This window comes from Oryza brachyantha, chromosome 8 (assembly GCF_000231095.2).
Source record: "Oryza brachyantha chromosome 8, ObraRS2, whole genome shotgun sequence".
In the NCBI taxonomy this organism is placed as follows: domain Eukaryota; kingdom Viridiplantae; phylum Streptophyta; class Magnoliopsida; order Poales; family Poaceae; genus Oryza; species Oryza brachyantha.
Window position 1 is genome coordinate 16,999,151 of NC_023170.2, and position 19,512 is coordinate 17,018,662.

At 38.5% G+C, this 19,512-nt stretch overlaps 2 protein-coding genes across 2 annotated transcripts; both read right to left on the reverse strand.

Annotated features, from left to right (window-relative positions):
- Positions 1–1,253: 1,253 nt before the first annotated feature.
- On the reverse strand, positions 1,254–10,243 carry LOC102713207 (ADP-ribosylation factor GTPase-activating protein AGD3-like). Its single transcript, XM_006660268.2, has 19 exons — positions 9,835–10,243; positions 9,012–9,088; positions 8,741–8,841; positions 8,273–8,343; positions 7,878–7,940; positions 7,741–7,785; positions 7,316–7,381; positions 7,173–7,220; positions 6,985–7,080; positions 6,861–6,902; positions 5,959–6,171; positions 5,744–5,875; positions 5,395–5,622; positions 5,220–5,306; positions 4,789–5,121; positions 4,013–4,155; positions 3,833–3,926; positions 2,006–2,502; positions 1,254–1,767 (listed from the first exon to the last, which is right to left on the reverse strand). Exons 1-19 carry the CDS (start codon positions 9,877–9,879, stop codon positions 1,653–1,655), a joined length of 2,496 nt encoding a protein of 831 aa, XP_006660331.1. The 5' UTR covers positions 9,880–10,243; the 3' UTR covers positions 1,254–1,652.
- Positions 10,244–14,858: 4,615 nt separating this feature from the next.
- On the reverse strand, positions 14,859–19,508 carry LOC102705741 (OVARIAN TUMOR DOMAIN-containing deubiquitinating enzyme 1-like). Its single transcript, XM_006659576.3, has 8 exons — positions 19,033–19,508; positions 17,628–17,693; positions 17,430–17,513; positions 17,237–17,359; positions 16,486–16,538; positions 16,279–16,328; positions 16,104–16,204; positions 14,859–15,459 (listed from the first exon to the last, which is right to left on the reverse strand). The coding sequence occupies exons 1-8, from the start codon at positions 19,270–19,272 to the stop codon at positions 15,205–15,207; spliced, it is 972 nt and encodes a 323-aa protein (XP_006659639.3). The 5' UTR covers positions 19,273–19,508; the 3' UTR covers positions 14,859–15,204.
- Between the last annotated feature and the right edge of the window lie 4 nt (positions 19,509–19,512).

Consider the following 19,512-nt stretch of genomic DNA (forward strand, 5'->3'; position numbering starts at 1 on the left):
TTTGCAAACCATAAACCTTACGCTGCATTTTTTTATTTATTTGGATAGATTATAATGTAATTACATACAAATTATACTAGAGTCAAATTTAAAAGTTTTAAGAGATTTTGTTTCGAAAGTTATATATATGTAGTATATCTTACCGTGATTTCTATGGATATATCCGTAATGTCTTTAAACTTTTTAAATTGTTTGACCTTAGATATACTAATAGTCCACACGGCTCCATGCACGCGCTTTATGTGTGTTGAAATGTTAAAAGTAAGGTATTAAGTTCTTCGTTTCTTCGATCGATGAGCAAAATACAGCGACTAGGTACCACAAAACCGTATAAACGTTAATTTTGTGAACAAATAGCAAAGCTTAATTAGCCTTCTAGATCGATCAGAGCTTACCTCAGACCTGGTGTTTACTGGTTAGACCAAGCTCAAGTGTTTAAAAAAAAGTGTTTACCTAGCGACAACGTTCGCACGTGTTGACCGCAAGAGTCAACCATCCATTCATGAAGGCTACATCTAGATTAATTTCTACAGCTTGGCTCACTATGGCCGCGTTCATTTTGGTGGGGTAAATTAACTTACCTGGCACATAAAGCGTATAATATATTAGTATATGATTAATTAATTATTAATTATTAAAAATGTAAATAGATTAATATGATTTTTTAAAATAACTTTTTTATAGAAAATTTTTTTAAAAAATAATGTTTCACAATTTAAGAAGCATACACGTAAAAAACGAGATAGATAAGTTAACTTAAGAGATGGTGAACGTGGCCTATGAGAGGTGAGGAGACTTGGTTAAGACAACTTATGGAAATGAATATGATCTCTTTGAGATATTCTATAATTTCTTTATGCTATGTAAATAGTTATAAAAAATTTGACAGAATAGATTAATACGTGATATATCATCACTTCACAACATGCATGTTTTTACAACTTGTAGCTGGAATTTAACCAGGCTTGCTTGACCTGGCTCAGAGTGGCCTTTGACAACTGTAGTACTTATAATCAAAATATGTACATAAGATTTTTGATATTATCTTTTTTCTGTAATTAAGCTTGGTTTAAAGCTGGTATCCTAGAGAAATTGTAAATTTTTGTTTCGTTTAAGATGGGGCTGAACTATTATATCTTCGGTCTAAAACAACAGAAAAGATACACGCAAAATAGAGAAATGATCTATCTATAGTAAAATGACCCATATATAAGAGAGAGAAAAACGAAGAAAACATTGAAACAGTGGAATCAACTATCCAAGAGCAGTACTTTTCATCAACAATGCTGATATTTCGCATTTCATAATAAATCCCAATGACACATCTCGATATGTACAGCCAACCATCTCGTGGAAAGTGGAAGCTAGGGGGCCTATCTCTGGTTCAAAGATGATATTACAAAGAAAAGAAAATTACACAACTCGATCGATATACAAACTTACATAGTTACATACTACGCATGAATCATCTACAAACAAAACCAAACTGGTTTGCGAGATGAGCATAAATAAGGATAGCTTACGCTAAAAGAGCCAGCGAGACGAAATGGTATGAAGGAGAAGAAAGGGCAGCACATCCTGCTACTGAAGCTTCAGAATCTCTTCGTCACAGAAGAAATACTACTGAAGCAAGGGCTTTTCCCCACCAGATTTTATCTAGTATGGTCGTCTAACAACACAAGAATCTCTTCGTCGCTTGTTCCACCGTCGACGGCACACTGTAGTGATGTCCTGCCATCTTGGTCCGCGACTTGTGGATTAGCCCCCCTGGATATATTTTGCAGAGAAAAGAAAGGTGAGACCAACTGTGTATAGCTGAGATTTTGTATGTCACCAAATCATTCCCAGTGTGGAAAAACTTGATTTTTTTTTCTCTCAGGATATTTTTCCCATAGAAGATTTTCCTTTAAATATAAACAATGCTTGCCGCCAGGAAACTACCCTCCAAACCAGGGAGGACAAGCATAGAGAAAGATAAACACTGAAGTTGCAAGTACTTAAATACCTGGAGAGTAGAAGCTTAGCATGCACATGTCTTCCTTTCAATATACAGTAATGAAGGGGTGTCCGACCTCTTGAGTCAATCGCATTTACATTAGCTCCGTACTGCAAAAGTAATTCAACCATTCCAACATCTGCAACATGACATGCAAGATGAAGCAAGGAGAAACCTTCGCATCTTTCCTCCCCATCATCTGCACGTGAACTTGTGCTGGCAGGAGAAAGGGGCTCTCTGGGAGAACTTTTTTCATGTGAATGGCAATCGAAAAATACAGGGCTTCCATCAGATGGTGAGGCAGATTGCTCCTGCACAACTGATTTTCCAGCAGTCGAACTTGAACTACAGGACATCTCTCCATAAACCAAATTTACATTGGCATGGAATCGCACAACGAGACTGTATATGGCTTTCTTGTCATTTGCAGTCACATTATCCCACATCTGCTGACCTAGCTGAATCTCATCCATGCTGTGCTTTTGTACGAATTCCTTATCAGCATACTGGAATATTTACAACATAAAAACTCAGTATATTTTATGCAATTGAAGGAGCACCTAAGCTCAACTTACAAATAGGGCAACAAAATACCTATTGACAAAGCATTATAGATGGTAATTTCAGTCCCTTGAGAATCTTAAACATAAGGTGCACGATAGTCAACTTACTATCTCAGTGCCTAAAAACTTCTTTTGTGAAACTACGAGTGACTGTCAAACATATGGTATAACCAAAAAAGGTATTGATTTTATATGTAATTCTACAGTTTACAGGATGACAGTTCCCCGCTTTTCATTGTGATTGTTTAACAATATATATCATAGCATCAGAGAATAACTTAGGTCACATATAAGATGTGTGGCAAAAAATCGGTCGATGAACAAAATAGAAGTATTCAGTATGCTCATTCCAGCTGCTAGCTACCAGATTATTGGGAGCATGCTTCCCAAGCTCCTAATCTGTGCAAATTTTGGAAGAACCTTCTATTTAATCCATTTTATTGTCCCTCGAAAAGTTATCACAAAATCAGAACAATAATCTCCTGGCTACTAGCTACCTTGAATGGGCCAAGGAAAAGAAGAAAACTACTTGAGTCGACTTGATAATAAGTACAACCCATGGGTAATAAAGAACCAAAGCTGCATATGAGTAAGTTGACTCTCTATCAGCCTAAGTTGGCCTCAACCAACATCCTTGGTTTTCTCCTGGTGAGGTTACAAGCCATTCACAAGATCATGGAGTAGGTTATCTCACACAAGTATGCACACAAATACCATATTAGGCCTTTATTCACATGATACGTGCAGAGGTACTATCAGCAGAGAGTTCCTTGATTGATAATTTTCATGTAAAGGAAGCCACTTTGTGATTTTGGAAAAGACAGAGTCCTCTAATTGTGAGGACACTGCTTATACAAAACAACTAAGATCTTTTCTAAGAGTAACTATGGTTTACTGTATGTGATTTATGTGGTTGGCATTCACTTTTCGTCTTCTCTTACCATACCATCCTATGTAGTGGACTGGCAGGGAGTGGGAAAATTTTGGGGGGTGAATAAGTAAAAAAAACATAAGCTAAAGTTGTATGTACTGTTGCAAAGCCATCTTTCAAATATACATGAGGTGCTGAATCAACAGAGGATTCATTGTGAAAATCTTCTAGTTTATTCCTAATCATTATGGAATAGAGACATAGTTAGACAAGCAAATGTCTTTAATCTAAGAAGTTAACTTTCATTAATCATGTTTATTCTTCCAAAGAACATCCATAGAGACCACTTAATTCTCACATTACTTTTGCTGTTCATGAGATGCAATCGCAGAAAGGTAGTACCTTGGCATGGATAAACTTCTCTTTGGCAGAGAAAGGATCTGAGTGTTTAGGCTTGCTGACTGTGAAGTGCCGTGCCATGTCTAATCCATGAGCACTGCAGAACAATGTAGTGCTGATTAACTGGAAGGAAATAAACAACGCAGTAAAAACATGTAAAATAATTTATAACTGTAATGTTACCGCAATTTGTCATCGGATTCACCATTTCTTGACGAAGGTAAAATTTCTTCCCAAATATTATTGACAAAGTTGTTGCCTAATGATTGAAAGAGAGTGATTACAGATGGTTCCCAGACTCTGACATCAAGCGTCAGAGATCTTACCTGCCAATATAATGTGCACTTTAAGTTTTATACAATTATGTAATGACTCAACCAAAATGTGCAACCAAATCTGACTGAAATATACTCAATGAAATATATAGGCACTGATAGAATCTAGTTGGTACTATGCATACACAGGTGGATTTCAACCATAAGAAATTATTACTATAATCTGCAAGAACAATAAGTGTACCGTAAGGCCGGGTTGCATTCAAAATTACCCAGAAAGTTGTTTAAGAAAATAGAAAGAATGAAGTGTGCCATATATTGTATTTTTAGCAAGGGGAAAATGCTCTCGTGGCAGTCCTTTGGAATTAATCTCCAAAAATACAACTCAGGGAATGGTGTAAATAAAGACTCTGCATTTCTAAGAGCCTTTAGTTCCTTATTCTGGACTTTGCAGTTACAATTGGAGTCCTTTGTTGTTTTAACCCTCTTATTCGCCAGAGAACAATCATCATTTTTGCCCCAAGTAGCAAATTGGCCAAAAGGGCAACCATTGTTTTGCCCCAGGTAACAAAGAAGCATAACAGTCATCTACATAATCCCCAAGCATGTCATGTAATGCACAGAAAGTGATATCTACCACAAATAGACAGGAGAATGTGCAGATAAAATTATGTTAATTATTACCTTTGATATATGCACTCCGAGATTTCTGTGTACCCCAGAGCACTCTATGCACAGAAGTGCCCCAAGGTTTAATGATGCCCAATCAGGTTCCAGAGCACCACAATCAGCACAGATGCTATTGCCATCAACTTTCCTAAGCAAGTCAATTGGTTTTTCAGGTTTCATGTTGGTCTTGTGATGATGTGTGCCTCTGACATCATGTTGCCCATTTCCAGTGTTCTTTTCCAGTGTTAAATCATCATTCATGGAAGGTTCCAGTTCCAGACTAGTAAAGGAGCTACTCTCGCTGCCACTGCAATCATGGCCACTGCTCTTAGGGCTTAACATAAGACACTGAAACAGAAGTATAGAACATCACACTTTGGTAAACAAAATTCAAAATGTCAAATACATAAACAACGAAATTAGGGTCACCCAAACCCAATACTGACCTGTTCTGGGGATTGTGAGCTAAGCAAAGATGCAATGACACCAGTAATCTTTTCAATCCAATCCATTTGATCTACTGCACTCTCTGCCTGTTCAAACAACAGATGGTGTCACTTGAATAGGAAATATTGAATTATATTCAACATGAAGACAATATCTTCAATCTTGTACTTGTACCTGTAGTGTATAGACCTTTGTGGGTGAAATTATTCTGAAGCAGAACCTAAGATCTGATTGTTCTGCATCCATTTTAATGGTTGATGTCAGCAAATTAACGGTATGCCGAGCAACTGATTTCTCATCATGTATTATGCCATGGTAATGAGATGAGAATAATCTGCTCAGCAACCCAGAACCATGTTCAGGGGGGTTGCCGACACTTCTTTGATGGCTGGAACAACCACCCTGGAAGACGAAAAGTGAAACAGAGAATAAAGAACAGAAACTTAAGTAAATTGTACATCTACGGACAGAAACTTGCAGCTGCAGGAGTATTTCACTGGGACATATTGCAAGGAGGACCTACAGGTGTTCTATTAATTTGCTTGCGATAGTAGTACAGCATTCCTCGACTATCAAGGACAAAAAATCTTCGTTTCCAATCAGCTCTCAAGTTTGAAGATCTTTTTGAGAGGTAACCTTGACGAATGGTCTGGACCTGAATATGGACTTTGTTTCAGGAATAACACTACCAGTATATATGCATGAAGCTTCAAGTCCTAGTGAACCAGAAAGTGATACCTTGCCTTTTGAGGCTGTCTGCATCACTGCCTCAATCATTTTATGTGAACTTCTAGCAATCGTTTGTATCCCATCACCATTATGGACATCACCCAAACCATTTGATGACCGAATTTCCCGATCTATCTGCTTTTTGTATTCATGCATCCTCTCTACAAGAGAAGCTTGCTCCTTGTTTGCCCTTTCTCTTGATTGCTGTGCATAGGCAAGAACCTGCAGGAGGACCCAACAACAGCTAAAGAAAAAATTCTTTGTTCCACTTCATAACATAAGCAGTTTGTATGTGCAGAATTGAAAAGTAAGCAGCTTTGCTGCATCTTAATGAGTAAAATCAGAAAAACATAAATTTATGGCAGAATTAAATTGCTAGCCATCATTGCTGATTAAATAGCGAAAAAAGTGGGCAAGCAGACATGAAATTGATTTTCAGCAATGACCACAAAAGAGAAGCATATTTTTTTGTGTAAAAAGATACAACTTGGATAGCATGGTCACATTAATATTTTAACAGATAAAAAAGGAACTGTTCATAGTGTTCCAAGTTCATTCACCATTCAAGGAAAAAAGACAACTCTTAACCAAGGATAGAACCAACTAAAGTCCAACAAATGGATCATCTGATATGTTCTATCTACCAAAAAAGGCAATATAAGATTGGAAAAGCTACCAAAAGGTACATGGAACACTAAAGAACTGAACTTTTCCAGGATGATGTGTCAAAACTCAAAACTTCTTGATAATTGATATTTGATCAACCACGTAATAGCTCCAATCTCAATCAGGTGATTGAAGTCAGGCATCTGGGGTGGTAATATTTGCACTTTGGGAACTTGTAGCTAAACGGGAAAACTACTTGTATACTAAAAGACTACGAAACTAATGAGTGAAGGTGGTTGAGTTACCTGATTAATATATGGCTCCATCTGATGCAATAGTTCATATCCCTGAATGAATAGCAACGGATAAGGTAAATCTCACTCTATGCATAACATAGTGCAGAAAAAGGAAAAAATTGCAATCCGGTACTTGTTTAAAATATCGAAGATGAGAATCCATAGTTGAACTAACAGCCTCCAAAAACTCAAATCTCTTCTTTGCCTCAATATGGGAAAGTGAAGTGACCTGAAAATTTGAAAGTACGACAAATGATGATATGATAAGAACAAAGGTACACAGATAGAAAATACCGGAGTTATATCGACTGTTTCACATACCAGGTTGAAACGGGCTTGCTCAAATGAAGATCTAGCATTGTGAAGTTCCTGGTTGTGACCAATTGTAAGTCAATTTGAGGGGGAAGTTGCCTTACTTTCTAACTGTATATAAAGTGTTGTCTGAGAAAGGGAAAGGGTTTTACATCTTCAATGGCAGTTGTTATGTCGGCTCGTGTGCCTTTCTTCAGTGATAGGTACTTCTCACGAACCTGCAATCAAACCATCCAGCTGGCTAATAAATAATGGTCTCTCCTCCATAATATTTAAGATGCACACACTGTATGACTGACAGTAGATTTAATGAAAAAAATGGCATATCAGCAGTAAAATTAGCTTAGAGGAAGAAAACATTGGTTCACTGAAATTGGCATATCGCACAAGAGAACAAAACGGATCCCTTTGTCATTTTGATTGTACGAAGCAGAGAGAGAGAGAGCAATAAAAAATAAAGAGGAACCACAATTTATCAAAATAAAGTGTAGTCTCCATTACCTTTAGGAAGAGAAAATTCCTCTGTTATATGTTATTTACTTAATTATTTTGGCAATTAAAAAATTGAATAACTTACTTGGTCATACAACAGGCTAGCCTTGTCAAAACGCTTCCGTGCATCCTGAGTAATTATATGAAGCAGAAAAGTGAGTCACATAATTATTCTCGCAGTGAATTTCAAAATTCTGTGTTCACATAAAACAATACTGGTACCTTAACATCATGCAAGTCAATGTCCACAAAATTCAGCAATCTATCATTTAGCATGTGCTCAACCTGCAGCAAACAGACATTAACGCAGATGACAACAAGGTAGAAAATATAGGCCATGTATTCCTACCATACAATGACTAAGTGAAGGTCAGGATTACAAAATAATGTTCATCACTAAATATAAAAAGTGTTAACCATGTCGATCCAAACATCTCAAGTGTTGGAGAGGAAGACAGGAGGGTTAGCATTTCGGCAACGCTCAATTAAAGAAGCCAACTTTGAAAATACAACTACAGACCAATTTGATAAGTACCACATGAAGAGCAAACATAAGAATTTCACTGAAATACTGAAACAACAGATATACAAGGAAATATGATAAGATGTGCCATTACCTGTGAGCGGAGGACTTCCTTATATGTTCCTATTTCTCTCAAGGCAATTGTAAATTTGGTCAAAACAGGTCCTGAAGAGGAGATGCATTCAGTTTGCTTAGTAAAGGAAACGACCATACTAAAGACAACACAGTTCATGTGAAATGAAAACAGTAATTAAGGGATGAGAAGTAAGCCTAATAAGGTAGATATATAAATTCTTTACCCAACTGTTGTTGGCTTTCATCTGTATAGCTTAGTTAGATAAACCCTCTTTGATTGTAAAAAATTGACTTCAAAGTCAATAAGGGAAAAGGCGTGAGCTTAATGCAATATGAAGACTTTTTTTTTCCTTCATACATGTTCCAGAACTAAGCACACATGAAGTATAAAAAGGAAGCATCTTGCGTACTTATATGACAAATTTCAACAAACAAATGACACCCAGAACATCAGATAAAAGATATGCAGGAGAATAACATGACTAACCACCAAAGGCAACACTTATAGGGTCATTGTGACCTCCACCGAATGTTTCAAGTGAACTTGCAAATGCAATATCTCCATCATAAGCTTCTCCTAATCCTTCTCTGAAAAGAGGGTGTGTAAATTAATGTGTCCTCGATATTAGCAATTAGGCAGAAAACAAGGGATGGCTATGGGTTTATAAATATTAATGCAATGAATGGCAATTGAACCATATCCTGTGTTAGGCATTGTGAAGAAATACAGATAGATGAACCTGTAGAAGATCACTTACGTATACTTGTGGCAACCTTTATGAAACTTCAAACACCTCTCCCTCAGAATTTCAGAACTTTCTTCCAGTGATTGTATCTGCATTTCAGAAGGCCAAAATGTGCATGCATTATTCATGAATCAAACAAAGCCAACATGTAAAAATATGTCACATAATTACTTTATGCTACAAATATGTGTTGAATTGGATTATAGTCAAACCAATGCATATCTTTAAAGAGGAAATCTTTCATTCTATAATCAAAAACAAATTTAACATTGTTATGGATGCTTCTTAATCCACAAACAGGATGAGAAACTGTTGATTATCCCAATGGCTTGGAAACAATCATCCAGTTATTTCTAATAGCATAGACTGAATGGATGGAAACAAACACGGGACAAAGGCAAAGCACATAGTTCAAAAGGCAGTCAGTAGCATACGACAACGCAGGTAAGCATAATAAAACCAGTGAGATACGACAATGCAGAACTATCTATCACCCATGAGAACGCCCGCATCAGTTTTTTTTGTTCAAAAAAAAGAGAAAATCTAATCAAACGGCTTCAGATCATCAGGAAAACAAGAGAAAAAATTGCGCCAAACCAACCATGAATCCGAAACACTAAACCAAAATCAGGCGCACAGCGATTATCGTCTACACAGTACAGCCCCAACGCAAGGCTGTGGCTCTCGGAAGAGCATGCACAGATGAGAACCAGAGCAGCGCGACCGAATCGAGAGGCCATTGGAGAGTAGTGTCGAAGCCAGCCACCTCGCGCCACCGCATTCCCCCACGAGGGCCCAACCCGGAGCTCCAGAGATCCCGGGGCGGGAGGCTCACCTGCGTGCGGAGCATGGGGGAGTCATCGAGCTTGGCGAAAAGCATGGCTGCCGCTGCGTCCGGCCGCGGACCACGCACCACCACCACCACCACCACAGGACCGCCTCCACCTCCGCCCTCCTACCCAGCACCTGCAATGCCGCCAACCACCTCCAACCCTATCTCCGCCTCGTCGTTCGTAGTCGCCGACGCGGACCACCGCCTGACCTCCTCCTCCTCCTCCTACTCCCCCGGCCGCCACCTCCAGGAACAGCGGAGCTCGCGAAGGAGGGGGCGTGGGGTGGGTTGGTGGAGCGTCCGCGCGCGCGAGAGAGAGCGAGAGCGAGAGAGAGAGAGAGAGAGAGAGGGTCGGTGGCGTCCTCGCTGGAATTGGCGAAGTGGCGGCGATTCGCGCGGGGAGAAGAGAAGAGGGGAATTGGTCGGGTGGCTCGCCGAGAAGAGAGGAGGGAATACAATACCAGTGAGAGCTTCTTCTCTCTTTTTTTTTTTTCTTCCCTTCTCTCTCCGAATTATTTTTTTTTCTATAAGAGGACGCGGAGTGTATTTTTTAAAATTTAAATTTATCTCATAGAGAGTGTATTCAAATTTCTATCCATTTTACACATCCATATCTCTTATTCTAAACCATTATCCTATTTAATAACTTTTCTAATAAAGAGCATTTACGTCATTTTCTTTACAACTAATTTGGCTCCACAACGTCAGAAATGTATTTAATAATTATATTAAGATGGAGGAAGCAGCTCATTAATATCATCAATCAAAATTTAAATTTGGAAATTAATTTTAATTTAGGTTTAGTCTCCTCTTACCATGCTATCTTTTAAGTTCAGTTTGGTTTTAAAACCAATAAGAACGTGTATATTAAAATTTTTACATGCGAGTTATTTTCTCTTTCCAAAATATAAGTATTCTTAGAATTTAAATTTATATAATTATAAATATTTTTGGGCTGATTCTTATAATATATCTAATATATAACTTCAATTATTCCACAACTAATTAGTTGTTTGTAAAGAGAATCTCATCAATCTAAGTACCAATCATACCTTAACTGCTCATAGACTTCAGATGTTACAGGTTTGGATTTTATCAAGTTATTTCCAAATCCTTCAAATATCAAGTGCAGTACTACGTAATTAAGAAAAAGTACTAGATTTTTATCTCCAAATGGTAGGAGCAGCCACTCGATAGATGATGGGATGGAGCACTACTTGCACTAGAGAGCATTGAGGTTACAGTGCCAGTGAGCAACAAACAAGCAAAGTGCGTGCTGCGATCTCCACTATAAACAAAACAAAAAAAAAAAGGGAATAGAAAAGTTGATGGCAAAACCACACTCTCTCTCACGCACTGGTTGTCACAAACTAGAGATGGATAGGGAGACATTAGCAGTGGGCAGCCACTAATGCGACAGTGATTACGACGCCGGCAACCTATCTACCATTTCCATGATTCCAGCCATACAGTGTATGATTGATTGTTTGGTTGTTTCGTATAAAAATTTAAACGGTATATTTATAGATAAAAAATTAGTTATAAATAAAAATTTTGTATATTTTTTTATGATTTAAAAACCAAAACTGAAAAGAAACTTTATGAAAAAGAAACCACAAAATCAGCTTCAGAATTAAAATTAAAATTTATTTTTTTTCTTATAAACATAACTGAAAAGAAGGGTATTATTTTCTCGAGTATTTTCCAAACACAGCACCTCTCCTGTACTCTACTTCTATTGCTTCGTGATTTCAAAATATAGCTATCGTCTTATACATAATTAAGTATAACATAGTAATTTGTTAGTAGTTTATATTTATAATATAATTGTGTGCTAGATAGTTATATTTTAGACTTTTCCTCTTGCATTGAAGTTTTCAGAAGGCGCGTGTGTGGGCCCGGGGTTGCCTCTCCTTGCGTTTCGGCTTTTCATTTTTTAACGGGTGGGCCCCACCTCCCGGCCCATTCGAAAGATTCTACGGCCCGCGGTTCGCGTCGCATGATGGATTTCGTTTCCTTCCCGCCAAGAAGCTGACCACATGAAGAAAAATCTGTCACTCACTCACTCACTCAGATGCTTCTTGCAAAGCAAGCACGAGTGGTAGCACTAATGCAGCCACTAATCATGCATGCATCTGACATTACTTCGCTTTTTTTTTCTTGTCATGTAGCAGTGGTACTCTCTATTTTTTTAATTGACACGGTTGACTTTTAAATTTATGATCGATCATCCGTCTTAATATAGAGAACTATAAATCATACTTAAAGTTATTTTATAATAACTCAAATCGTAATAAAATAATAAATAATTATATATATAAGACAATTGGTGAAATATATAAGACACCTGATCAGTTTGATCTGCAGATGAATCCAAAAAACCAATCGCGAGTTCGCGGCTCATCCGATCCAAGAACTCACGTATCCATGATTAGCCACTTGTTTTTTAGTACCACTAACAACTTGTAATTAAGCAGTTGGATGACACAGGAGATTGGCTGGTACTGCTAGCCAGGGCAGAGCAAACAGCAGCAGAAACAGCGAGAGGTACGATATTCTTATATAGTGCCTCTAATTTTTTTATTTAACGCCTTTTATTTTTAAATCTATATTTGATAATTTGTCTTATTTAAAATATTTACATAATTATTGGTTATTTTGATGTGGTTTGATTTATTACTAAAAGCACTTTAAGCATGACTTATATATAGTTTGTATATTTGCAGAAAAAATAAATGTGAGAATACTAAAACGTAGATTTAAAAATCAACGACATCAAATAAAAATACAGATAGAGTATATGTTTTTTTTTGCCTTTGGTTTTGTCCTGACAGATGATGCTTAAACAACTCCTAACATCCACGAAGCAATTGGAGAGAGAGAAAAATGCCTCTTATAAATGAACCGATGATAAATAAAAATATATACAGTTAATTTATTCTGGAACGGAGGAAATACGTTGCAGGCATATTGTCCCTTTCCGTCAATTAAAAAAGGCACATGTTTGTCAAAATTAAAGGATTGGGACATGCGCAACTGGGCGTCACGTTCATGCCGGACAGTGGAGACGGATACTTCAGGGTCCCCTGAAGACAAAATTGACATAAATCCAGCCATGTGTTGGCCTTCATGATTGGGAGTACACGTCCAAAGACACGCCTGTTTGATTCATACTTCTGCGGAAAATAGTGTGCTTTGTCTATGGATGTGCAGGAAATGTTGCATATTTGACGCTAGAAGAATTATGCTTATCCTGAAGCCTAATACCTGCTTGATAGATTAGAGCTTGAGTCTAACAAACAGTCCAGATTCACTGGAAAATAGAGTGGAATGGTCCCTCTATTGCTACATTGGTCTGAATATGGTCATCGATATGCTACTTTGACTAATAACATTTACTAAAATATGTTACTATAAATGAAAGGTATTGTATATTATGGCTATTTGTTAGTTGATGAATACAATAACATCATTATTATCTGATGTATCTTTTTAGTTCTTTTTTAGCAGTCAATGTTTAAAATGTATGAATTAACACTATTCTAAAAGGTTATTTTAAAACAGAGATAATAGGTTGGAGTGTTATGGAAAACCGAACCATGGTGGAGCGGCCTCTATAGCTTCACAGCTCCAGCTTCAATCGGCTAGGATATCAGGGCTAAAGCTCTACCAAACGGTGCCATGATATAAACAATTGAGGGTCCCTTTGTAACAAAGGAAAATATAGACATTCTATAAGGACTTCTATCCTATGAGAAATAATCCTATGGAACTATTTGAAACAAAAACCGATTCCAACTAATTCATTTGAAATTCCTATGGGAAATTTTGGAGAAAAAAAATCATTTCATCTCTTCCTCTTCCAGTATATAGAGTTCCTGTCTGTCAACCAAACACATTCTGAGGGTTTTGTGTTTTAAATTCCTAATAAAATCCAATGAGCATGATATGTTATTCCTATGTTTTCCTATTACTGTCTTGTGATAATCCCATGCTTCAAAAAAGAGTCCTGAATGAGGTATTCCTATATTCCAAACAGAGCCTAATTTGTTTGCTTAAATTATATTTCTCACATGGGTCATCTCTAGGGTTAAAAAAACAAACGACATATTTCCAAACAGAAAATAATTTACGAATAAAACTTTTATATACGTGTTCGATAGCAATCTAAAAGTCAAAGCTGAAAAATAAATTTCATTAAAAAAACCTTAAAATCAACTCCAAATTTAATGTTAAAAATTTAAGTTTAGGTTATAAACATAACCCAAAACCAAAAGAAAAGTTCCAACCAGAGGATTACTCGTCTCATGACTTCCCTTACCGTAGGAACCGATTGGATGGCTAGGGACTATGTTTGCTTTGAGCTACCTAGCTAGCTCCATCTTCCATGGGAGTCAACCCTTGTCATCCTTTTCCCCTCCAACTGCAGCTACAGCATGCCAAGGTTGCCATGAAATGCAACTCCCCTTTTATCTTCTCTTTACCTTGAAAGAGAATTTGTCCTGGGTTTACTTTCTGTCGCTTCATGTCGCCATGCCGGTGCTCACTCGTACATGCACGCATGCTACTACTCCCTGCACCATGCCGTTTCCTCTATTTTATAATAGATATTTTGGCTCTTTCTAAATTTATATAAACACTAAAATAATCTAAACACATATGAAATATACTCATTAATATAAAAATAAATATACACTGGCCAAATCGTAATATAATATAGAAAGGAGTGAGTAACTACTCCATGCAATATGCTTATGGAGCTTCAAGTAACTGAAGAGACTGGGCTCAATGTCGAATGTCGACGACCATTCTCATGCATGTTTTTATACAATCAGAAAATCTCGCAAATCCCAAAATATTCTTGCAGGTACGAACAGACTTCCATTGACAAAGCCAGAAAGTTAGGGAAATTTGCCGAGCAAGATGGGACATGCCTGTAAGGTGAGAAATCTCACGACTTCCCTCCTGTACCATATAGGCACCAGAGGCCAAAGGATACAACATCCTGTAGAATGGCTCAACAGAGCTAGTAGAATGGAAATATAATTAGTAGTTGCCATATGACAAAGCATGCATGATCAATTTATGATGCAGGGGAGTGAAGGATTAGTGATAGTATCAACAGAATCTTCTCAAGAGTCAACACCACAATGTTAAAATCGTTTGTACCAGAGTAGGCTTGACGCTGGGAAAAAACTACTGAATTTGAGATACTGGGTAGTGGTGGAAAGCAAAGAATGCCTGATCATCACCACCCAAGAGCGCAAGTCCCTTCTTTGTAAGGCCGGCCTTTTGGTGGCATGCACGAGCACCATTAACTACAGAGTTCTAGACAGTGATTTCTCGAACTGGACATGAGAAAACCAACAAGAATCACTTTGGGTAGAGGATGTCATAGTGACCAGGCCGGTAGAGCAAAGTAATGTAAGGTTTCTCAGCAGCAGCAGCGCCCTCCGATGAATTGGCCTCAGGGATGAAATCATGGTGGTTCACACTTATATTCCCAGCATCACATGAGCTTCTGTCTAGGTACATCACACGGATTGGCACACCCAATGCATCTGATAGGGCAATTATGTGCACATGGTCGCTTTCCTCGCCCATCGGCTCCACAGAAGCCTTGCAGAACTGCAAATTGAATTCAACTCAAGATCAGTGACTTGAATTGCTTACTTGTCAGGAAAAGGGTGCACAACACGGGTTGGAATAACACACTGAAACTTGAACGAGTTTTCAAACCAGAGCATGCATTAGTTGATACCCATGAAAGATAGGTGCATACGTTGATTATTGTCCTGCTATGGTTGCATGGAATAAAACGAAGTCAATGGAAAAAAAATACTTCATTGCTTATGGAGCTGCTAATCTATCAAGCTACTATCATGATATTGTGCCAGACCCTTTTACTAGTTATGTCATACTCCAATATGATGTGTACAAACAAATGACTCACTATGCACTATTTGATTCCTCTGTTCCCACCATATGCAAAATGTACAAATGATTTTTTTCACCACAAAAGTCCATAGTAAATGGCACGCCGCGATTACTCAATTTTTGTGCATGACAGTTCCGAAGAGAATGAACTTTACTGTGAAACAGGGACGAAAAATACTAACAAAGAGAAAAACAGAACCATCTCTCATCTAAATACTTTATGAAAATGCAGTCTATTGTCTGTACCTTGCGAATTACAAATACAATAAAGAGCCTGAACTGTAAGCATGACACATGCCCGAGAACTGTAAAAAAGTTTTAAGTATGGAGCTAACCTGAACCACAGTCGAATTTGTCAAGCCAGAGATGAATGGTTCAAAGAACTCGGCCCTCTTTTGAATTTCACCAGAGGTGACAAACCTAAAAAACATGACAACTAAAGAAGACATAGTTAGATGTAATGAGAGTGAAGCAGAGAAAGGCATACTACATGTATCTGGATGTACAAACCATAATCAGAAACCATCTGATCCCTGGTTCTTTCTAGAAGCTCTTCAGCCCTAAGGATACAGGAAAACAAAATAGATTCACTACAGAAGGAAACCACTTATGATGGGCATGACATACTTTATAAACAGTTTCAAATATTGCTTTGTTATCAATACATGATAATTTGTTCAGATGCATTAAGGAGACATGTAAATCTAGGATATTTACCCTATGGAGGTTTCATGTCCCTGCAGAACACTTTCCAGCTGATCAATGAATATCTGAAAATTAATCAGGGTGGGAACATAAGGAAGGAGGTTGCAATAGTCTGACAATGCTGCAAGGAGATTACATTTTTTTTTATAAAGGACTAGCTGTAAATCAGTTAGCACCGAGAAAGGTTCAAATTGTTCTTGCAAATGCATCTCAACTGGCCAAATTCAAGTGTGTACATCAGCAGTTCAGCACTGACCACATAACTCCCAATACCACTAGAAAATAATGTGAAATCCATCTGTGCGGGTCCTGGTCGGCTGCAGACACCACAGAAAATTTTGTTTTGCCAGCTTATAAGTGATACCATATGAACTTCAGAAAGAAGTGTGCCCAGCAAGTCATCCTGACTAAGAACAGGTGAACAACTATATAATGGACAATAAATGTAGCAGTTCCATACATTTTGCCAAAGCATTGACAAGATGTGATACGATCTCCAAGAAATCATTTTCACAGTTATTAACAAACCACACGGATTAGATGCTAGCATTTCATAACAAGCAAATTGAAGTTATCATTTTCACTAGCTTATATTAAAAAATAAGCTAGAAATATCTAGAAAGATAATGCAAACAACCATACATAAATATAATCAGACAGATCTACATACTATTTAGAGGGAATACATCTGGCACAAGTAACAAAACAGCAATCAAGTGAGATAACTCAGGAGGGGCATAGAGTAGCAATGATTTAGACTTACAGAGAAGAAATCCTCAAAGGTAAACTCAATATATCCAAGATCAGCAAGTGTTTTCTTGCATTGCTCAATTTTTATTAGAATGCGATCAACCTCCGCTTTATCTTGTGTCTCTAGTATATGTTCCTAGCAGCAAACAATAAGATCATCATTATAAATAGTCAAAATTCGTGTGAAAACAATCCAAAAATAATACCAAGTAGGAAAACATGAAGCTTCGATAAAAGCAGTTTCCATCTCCCCGTGTCCTCCTTAAAGCATCATACTGCTCACCAAGCAACTGCAGAACAAGCAATAAATTATAAGAACAAACTGAAGCACCATACATTACTCGATACAGTTGATCAACTAAAATGCATATATTACATATTATAACTGCCAAATCCATATGGACCTTTATTTTCTCCTGTAAAATGGGGCTGCCAGACTGAAACTCGGCTGCTAAAGAGGAGAGAGGTTCCTGCAAGATACAAAAGGTATCGGTCATGTACACTCAACATAGACACAACAGTGATGGTGTAGGAAGCATAATGAAAGCAGGAGAAGAAAGTCATAGGTATCCTAAAACAATAATTGCACGACCACAGAGATAAACACAGCAATGCATTAGTGTCTTTCACCGTGAAAAGGTTCCTGAAATTTAACAGGATGCAAAATAATCTGAGACACCAGATATCTTATATCTAAATATTTGACCTCAACCTAAGTTGAGTACTTTAGTCCCAACATCATATTCCATTTCATGTGGAAATACCTATTTAGCTCTCCGGCTTCTGATATGAACTATGTTTGCAGTTTGTACTTTCCATGAAAATCCTAGTGAGAACCTTAACCAAAACTTCCAGTACAAATTTAACCTCTGAGTTAATGACCGTAAATAAAATTGGGAATCCAGTTTCTGTGCTAAGTTGCTGAGCTTCTCATAGGCTATTCTACACCCACAAGTTTAATCTATCATATTTATTGTCCTAGGCATGACGATTAAGGAGCATATCCAGCACCCGTTTACCCATTTTATCCTAGAACAGAACATGGTACGAGACTAACTTGTTTGGTCAATAATCTATTATCCTATGTACAAAGATTAAGTAAGCAGCAAACCCACACAGCATCCGGTAACAGATAAAACCCATTTTGTCCTGGAATGAAACATGAAAGGTAACTGTTGTCTGTTTATCCAAATTCTAATTACCCATGGTTCTGTATGCACACCTCAAGACACCAATTGACCGTCGAAGCCAATCATCAATACAATAGGTACCAATACCAAGAATAGTGCCCGAGAATACTAAAGAATCAATCAAATTGCCACATCCAAAGGGTGATGGACACAACTGACACGAACTTGTTCATCCTATTATCTCCATTATTCCAGTCATTGAGATCAAGAAAAGGAGAAAATCTAGGATCCCCTTACTCATCTTACCCTTTAAGAGGACAGGAAATTGCTACCTCTTACCCTTTAACCCTTTGTAAAAATTTAAGGGGACACAATAAAGGGAATCTGCTACATGTTAATCCAAATTATAGTCCCTCATAGACACCTTAAAATGTCAATTCACAAAGAAATGTTAGCACCAATCCAATAGTAATCGAGATCCCACAACTAGCGTCCAACTAGAGTAACAAGATTGATCTACTGCCGCACCCAAGGACGATGGGCACAAGTACACTGGCATAGCAACACTGGGCGTCAACACTAAGCGCGATTGGAGTGTCACTTTTGCAATTTTTTTCCGAACGAACAAATCTATCCACTGCAGATGAGTCAAACCGCGAGGGAAGTGCGGCCCTCCCACCTTGTCCCCGACGTACGGCAGCTTGGGCCCCTCGGGCGCGCGGAGGTCGAGGTCGGCGTCGCCGCAGCACGAGTGGTAGTAGTCCCCGCCCATCGAGAGCTCGACCGACACGGGGTCCGAGCACCCTCCTCCTCCTCCCCCCATGCCCCCGCCGCTAGGGTTGGGATTCAACCCCTCCTCCCCCCCTCCTCCTCCTCCTCCCCCGCCGAGCTGCTCGGGGGCCGCCGCCGCCTCGCCCATGACCGCCTCCTCCGGGACTGGCGCCGCGGCGTCCGCCCCGGCCTCCCCGCCGCCGTCCGCCGCCTTGCGCTTCCGCGCGCTCGTGTCCGCCGCCTCCCGCGCCAGCTCCGCGTGCTGGGGCTCCGGCTCCGGAGTTCGAGACAACGGCTTCGATTCCGGTGGAGCTTTTCGCCTCCTCTCTCCTCCCTTCTTCTTCTTCCGAGATCTCGGCGCAGGTGCGAAATAAGTGCGTGCTTTTCT